At 39.0% G+C, this 7,337-nt stretch overlaps 1 protein-coding gene across 4 annotated transcripts in view; it reads right to left on the bottom strand.

Moving 5' to 3' along the window:
- The window catches only part of slc2a9l2 (solute carrier family 2 member 9, like 2), a 98,318-nt gene that overhangs the window by 75,119 nt on the left and 15,862 nt on the right, over positions 1-7,337 (bottom strand). For all 4 annotated transcript variants that reach the window (XM_067588013.1, XM_067588012.1, XM_067588009.1 and 1 more), the window contains exon 4: positions 5,270-5,430. In XM_067588013.1, coding sequence (XP_067444114.1) covers positions 5,270-5,430 — 161 coding nt within the window. The remainder of the gene's footprint in view (positions 1-5,269; positions 5,431-7,337) is intronic.

Here is a 7,337-nt window from a genome sequence, read left to right as displayed (position 1 = left end):
TGCACATATTTAATGTTGCTCGTTCTTCTGTCTGCAGGTTTAATTTTCTTGGGACTATAGAGTTTAGTGCGGGGATGAATCGTCTGTCTGCAGAAATCTCTAGAGGGGTTCAGCTTGTGTCCTGGGGGACAGAAACTGATCAGCTTCCTGGCTTGCGTTATGTGTTGGTAATTATTTGGTGCCCCTGTCCCTGTAAGCAATAAACTTTACTGTTACTTTAACACTTTATTGTTGCAGGCGAATTTGAGGGGAACACCATGTATTAGTAGACAGGGCTCTGGAGCTTGGCAGGATGTGACTGGTCCATTGGTGATTAAAATAAACTTAGGATTTGTTGCAGGATCATTATGAAGGAAACTTTTATTGTCTGATGTTAGAGGTTGAGGCTGTTCACACTGAGGTCTCCTCCTACACGCTTGAGATTGTCTCAAGAGCAGTCTGGTCTGAATTGATAGCATCTTCACTCAGCCATGACTAAAGCAGCCCTTTTTATGCATGTCAAAATCAGTCACACACTACAGCAGCAGCATCTTAATCACAATTGTTTGCTTATTAGAGCGTTGATTGTGTCTCTTTATTGTATTTAAATCTAACAAAACTCTGATTTACTGTGCCAAAAAAAAAAAGAAAAACACTTATTCATTGACTTACTTTGTTTGGTTATTCCTTTCTGATGTCTTCATCATGAAAGATTATTCTGTGTTCAAATATTCAGGCATTACATATTTAAAAAAAAACAAAAAACGTTAACCTTAGCTACACTGGCAAAATTTTAATGAACCAGTTATTCAGTACTTTTCTTTGAGACTGCTCTACCTGTCCTCATCTGCTAATATAAATTCAACTCTTCTCCCTGGCATCTGAATTTCAACCTTTCCAAGACATTGTGCAAAACTAGCAGAGATTATGGAGAGAGAATGAATAATAAATTTTAGCCTAATCAACATAGTGTGGATTGCCACCAGAGAGATCCAAGGTGAATCTTAAGGGCATCTTAATTTTCTTAAATGACTCGGAATAAAAGCTTCATGAGTCTTCTCCTGCTCCGAGAGTGACATTCTCATCATTAGTGGATAATAGATTCCTTTGAACATATATTATTTCAGAGCACTGAGGTGATATTGTCAGTGCCAGAGTCCAGCCCTGGAGGATAGAAGGACATACAGCTCTGCGCAGTGACAGATTGGCCATCTGGAATTTGGGCAAATGCCAGCAGGGCTGGCTGACTATGAGCTGTTTGGGCTGCTCAGAATGGGTCATTGCATTGATTAAAAATGATAATAATAATAAAAAATAATAATAAATTGTCTGTGATGATTTTGATTCAAAAAAATATTCTATGCATGCAGCAGTTTGAGATTGACCAAATTGTACCTTTTAATAAACAAATTCTCCTACAATCCCCTCGATGTAGCTAGTGGAAAGGTCAGGAGAGGGCGGAAATCGGAAATTGAGCGGGTATGAAATTTACGCCAAGTTAAAAGAAAATGAATGAATGAATTAAAGAAATGCAAGGTACAAGGTAAGCTCTGCTGGCTGAGGATGAAAAATGTGCAAAAATAACAGATTTATTCTCGAAACATGCCACCGCTGAGGCCTCCACAGATGTAGCCAGGGTCACCGACTGCGCTGCTTCAGTTAGCAGCGCTAACGTTAGCGTGGGTGACGACACAGACACTAAACTTGTGGCAGAGCCAGACCAGGGAGACAAACAAGAGGAGGCCGAAGAATCAGACTTGGACACTGGACTTGTGGCAGAAACTGAAGATAAACAACAAAAAGGTTTACCGGAGCTGGAGGCAACTGAAGCAGGAGGGGGGAGCGGAGCAGCATGTGCATGTGTGGCTCCAAAGGATGCTCAATACGATTTTTTCAGGAGAAAGAGATCCTAATGAAGCTGGACTCTGATGATGTGACTGACAATTCACAATTTTCATTTAGCAGACACTTTTATCCAAAGCAACGTACATATGAGAGCTGATACGACACAAGCAGGGATCTAGTCAGGAGAGAACAACACAAGTAAGTGCCATAAAGCTAAGTTTGAGTCCAGTAGGACATAGATGCCAACAGGCGGTGCACCGAGGCAATGCATAGAGTGCATAGATTGCATAGAAGCAGATTTTTTTTGTTGTTGTATTTTAGTTTTTTCTGTACCTTCAGTCCACCAAGTGCAGAGGTGTTCGCGAAAAAGCTGGGTCTTTAGTCTTTTCTTAAAGATTGAGAGGTTGTGGAGAAAAGCAAACTCCTTCGTAAGTAAGCTTGTTAACTACATGAAGGCAAGACACATTTATTTATTATTATAACGTTGTACTGTGACTGTGCAGTGTTCTTTTCATGTTTTGGTGGAGCTGTTGTATTATTATTTATTGTGTGCTTTAATGTCGAGCCTATGTATTTATGCTGAATGTGCCTTTAGTGGCGCGTATCATGTCGTAGCACCTAGCGCTCTGTCACTCTCAGATTGTGTTAAATCCAAGCGGCAACCTCCGGGGCTGAAAAATGAAGCCGATCTATTTTCTTCATTGTTGGTACTTCATAGGACCAGCTGTCTTATTCACAAAGCATTGAGGTGAGCACATGGATGAGGGGAAAACAACTAACATTTGTTCTGTCATATCACACTCCATCCAAAAGACAAGGGAAACAAAGTGCACTCTTTTATAATGATCACAGTAAACTGATCCTAAGTGTCTATAAGTGCATTGTCAATACAGAAAATGTGAGAGAGCTGTATTTTCCTTTTGAGTGAATTTGAGGAATCTTGAGTGACAACATAAGCAAATGGCTCCTTATTGAAAATAGTTATCATCTACAATAAAAAAAACCATCATATTTGGGTTATTTGAGTAGGTCTTCTTTTGTAGATGTAGAATATTTATACATTACGCATAGGGGTGTAACAGTACGTGTGTTCATCCCATCTGTGCATGCAGTCGTACAAAGAATACGCTCCGTGACCCAAACAAAATAGTTTAATAATCCACTTAGTCCGACATGCAGGACAATAATTCTGGAGTGCGTTTTGGCAGCGCACCACTTAGCTGTAATATGCTCATGGATGTACGCTAGCCAGCTTAGCCAAGGTAGCCTGGTTACCCAGGTTACCCTGTAGTGATTCTGCTGTCAGAAAGACAAATGAGAGACCTATAACACTGACCGAGTGCAACACTATTATTAAAATATGCTCCATTATCTCTGTAGTGAGACGATACTGTGTCTCCCCATTCCTTGCCCTCTCTGTGACGTCTGGTTTATTGTCCTCTACCCACTACAGTGCCCATAATATTGCCAGAATCTCTGCTGTGATTACTGACATCTGATCTGAAATTCTATGTCTGTTTTAATTCTTAATTCAGGAATGATTACACCAAATGCCACTTTCCTACTCTCTGGATCCTTTGATCCATCTGTATAAATCTGTAAATATGAACTCCATTCTTGTTGCAGATGACAAGGTGGTTAACTTCCTTGACTATATCTCTTGATTTCTTTCAACTTTCAACTTCAGGTTCTGAGATTAGCTATGACGGTACAACTGACCAACAGACTGGTGGGCACACATTAATATTAATAATACCAATTTCTTCCGCCTTAGATTTTAGCTTATTTCCAAACTTTGTTTTGGCCTTTCTTGCTCTACTTCTGTTTTAAGAGAGGTGATTGAATTTCTGGGTAGTGCACGATGTTGAATTGGATATCAGCGCTACCTGGCTGGGTGGTGCAATGTCCACTGGGTGGCAGCGCACGATGACTAGGTGGTGTCTGGTAACTGCATAGGTGGGGTTTTGAATGAAAGGGCTCTCCATATTTTGTTGTAGCTGCTGGAGGTGGCGCTAGTTTCAACCACTTTATATACAGTTAGACCATAAATCAGCACAAAACAGTTGTCAGCAGGTGTCCTGACTTCTTGTAGGAAACAGAAATGTTGTTTTCCTTTTCCACTGCAGCTAAACTAACTAAACTGTTTCAGTAATAGTTTTGACTAATGAGCAATTGTTGGACATTTACATTTTTCAAAATAAAAGACCAACATGTTATTTTCTACCTTTCTTTTTTTTCTGCTGTACCGAAAACATATTGAACTGCGACCCAAAAACCAAGGTACATACCGAATCGTGAATTTCGTGTGCCATTAAACCCTTAATTATGCATAAAACAATAAACCTTTAAAATAATAAAAACAACTGAAGAATGGAAGGAGGCCCCAAAAGGCATGGAGAAAAAAATATGTCCAATTTTTAACCATACTTAGGCCATAAAAAAATATGTTGGATCAGCACATTGAATCAACGCCTCTATGAAGATCTCAACTAACACTGAACATTCCAAGATTCACAGCTTTTTTTGCAGGACTGTTGTATTGAATCTTAGCAGTGTAGCTGGTAGGGGCATTGAGCAGCTGTTGACAAGAAAATCAAATCCACATAAGTAAATCTATGATATGAATAACCCCAGTGGAAATCCCTCAAGTAAAGCCACTCAGCCACTTCCAGGGCTGTATAAGTGCCTATGTATATTTAGAACTACATTTCCCGCATTGAGTTGATGCTCGCAGACAGATTTCGTGAGAGAGAGAAAGGAGAAGGAAAGTGCATAAGGTATAGAGGTGAATGAAAGAAAGTGAGAGCTGAGAGCCTGACAAGGAAAAAGAAGCAACAAGGGAGTAGACTACAACATACTCTGGCTTTGTCTCCTTAGTTCCAAAGAGACAGTGTTGCATTTAGTGCAAAAGCAATGAAAAATGCATGTACAGCCTGTCATATGCTGGGATAAAGGTTAATCTTGCATTTGAACCAAGACTGGAAGAGCAAAAGAGAAAAAGCGCAGTGTATCCGCAGGAAGATTTCTTTCAGGTCTGGCAGAGAAGTATATCTCATCAAAAAAGTTCAGGTAAACCTAGTTTTGCCTGAACACAAGGGTCAATTAGGGTCCCAGACTTCATATTTAGAAGTGAGTACTGGATCATTTCTACTTTTATATCTAAGAGGAGCAAACTATTTAGATGATTTGATACAGTAAGAATATTTCTTACTGTATATTGCATTTCTGATCTAACTAACATTGAAAGTTAACTGATCAAAGACGAAAGTTAACTGCACATATTACCATTGTGATGAGCCACAACACAAACAGAGCCAGCTTAATGATATGTAAATGTTAAACCCAAAGTTAGCTGGCTAACCCACAATTAGCATTTCATGATATAGGTCCCAGACCAGTAGGACTGCATGAGAAATGCTGCAGTGATAAATGAAACTCAACCCACCTTCCAAATACTTTGATGAGAAAAGAGACAGACAGCGTTCCCAGAAGACCTCCGATAGCTAATACAGACACTGTGATAGACCAGAGGAGGGTGGCTGTTTCTGCTGCAACAGGCTTCCCGTATCGCTCAATCCATGTCTTGTTGTAGAAATCTTTAATGTACTGCAACAGAAGAGGAACATGTGAGAGAGAGACCTTTCAAATGTATCATTCATTTGCATGTAAAACTCATACTAATCAAATTTTCATTCTACAGAAGATATAGATATATATTCACACACACACACACACACATATATATATATATATATGTGTGTGTGTGTGTGTGTATAATTACATTGGTCAGTGAAATTGAATTACTTTGTTTAAAGATTTTTCCTGTTATTTTTTGAATTATTTATTTTTATTTTATTAAAACTGCTCAACTTTACTTTATTTTGAATGAGTATGAAGTGGGGAATATAATGAAGTACTTAGTGTCTTGGTAAATGTAGAAAGGTAGGCATAATAAGCTTTGGTTTCAGCCTACACCTTTTAGATAGTATTTAAGAGGATTTGTTGACTGTTTGAATGCTTCTTGGTACGTATTCCAGTTTGATAACATTTACATTTTTAAGGTTTCCACAGGACTTTCATCATCCCTCTCCCTGTTTTCATCACAGATCAGTCCGCCAACTCACATGGAAAAGATTAATGATTACCCAAATTCCGACTTAATCGTTCCCTGCAAATACACACTATGCTCAGTCAATAATGTGCCTACCCTCTTCTTCCCTGTGTACTAAAGCAATCACCAATGTCTACAAATATTCAGTGCTGTCCTTCACCCGCACCATTTCCTCTAAACACAAGCAGTTGTGTTTACATGCACACGAGAAAGCAGGTTCGTGAGAAATCAGGTTTCACAGGTAATCAGATTTAAATGCACTGTACTGCAGTAACCTGATTACTAAAAAAAACACATGCAGGCAGCAGTTCAGTAATGACATTTCTCCTCTACCTCAACCATATTTTGAAACCATGGTTTACATATTTTAAATGCGTTTTAGGGACACAAACTTCCCTTCAGCTGCAGAAACAACTTATTCTAGAGGCTACTCTGTCTTTGTTTCAGTTTTATAATGCAATCCTCTGAAGGAACTTTCCCAGGGGACCAAGAATGTTGGAGTTTGAATTATTTTGAATACATGGATGCATCACTTCGTTCTTTGTGTAATTATGTTTCCTTTCATCCCTCTGTGTTTCTGTCACAGAGATACTTTCCGTGTTTGCAGCCTTTGTCATGCATATGTAAAACAGCCGATTGGAAACCTGGTGTCTCATGTACATGTGCATGCCCAAGAGGGCTTCAGGGGAAATCTAACTGAATTACCCTGACTACAGAAACCAGGTTTCTCATATACATGATGTTTAAAAAATCATAAAAAAAAACTGCAGGCAGCTGACCCGATTTCTTAAGTGCATCTTAATGTAACCAGTGGTGCCTGCTGGCTAGATTTCCATCACATTCCCAATGACTGAGAGGGGAGACTAGAATGATGAGTAGGTGAATAGCAAGTGTTAGTTTTGGCTGCTTTTTCTGTGAAAGGCTGGCGAAGAAGTCTGTCATCTGAAAACATATATAGTCTCAAAGATCTTAAAAGCCACAAGATTATTAGAATTTTAATGGGAATGGGAATGCAACATTCTTTAACATTCGCAGTACACATTGCAGCAACACAATATTTCACATGTAAGGGGCTCACTGTTGAAGGTAGACCTGCCGTGCCTGGGGAAAACTGTATATGCAATGTTTGTATGCTATGTACAATTTATTGAGGCTTTAGTTAATTGTTATTAAACCTTTTTAAACATTTTGTTTAGTCTTACTTTCACGTAAAAGTGGTTCAGGCTCTTATTCAGACAGATTAACGTAATGGCATGCTGAACTTGTAATTTTTCTGTCATTCATTTACAGCTGAGGACAGTTTGAGCACATAGTGCAGTACTTAATGTTTTGAGCACACAGTGCAGTACTGATTGATCTTTGCAGTCTGGTATAGTTGGCAAACATAAATGAGGGAAGTGGC

The sequence above is a fragment of the Thunnus thynnus genome, chromosome 4, assembly GCF_963924715.1.
Source record: "Thunnus thynnus chromosome 4, fThuThy2.1, whole genome shotgun sequence".
NCBI classification, from domain to species: domain Eukaryota; kingdom Metazoa; phylum Chordata; class Actinopteri; order Scombriformes; family Scombridae; genus Thunnus; species Thunnus thynnus.
Note: the sequence above shows the minus strand (reverse complement) of the source record. Positions and strands in the feature narration are given on the sequence as shown.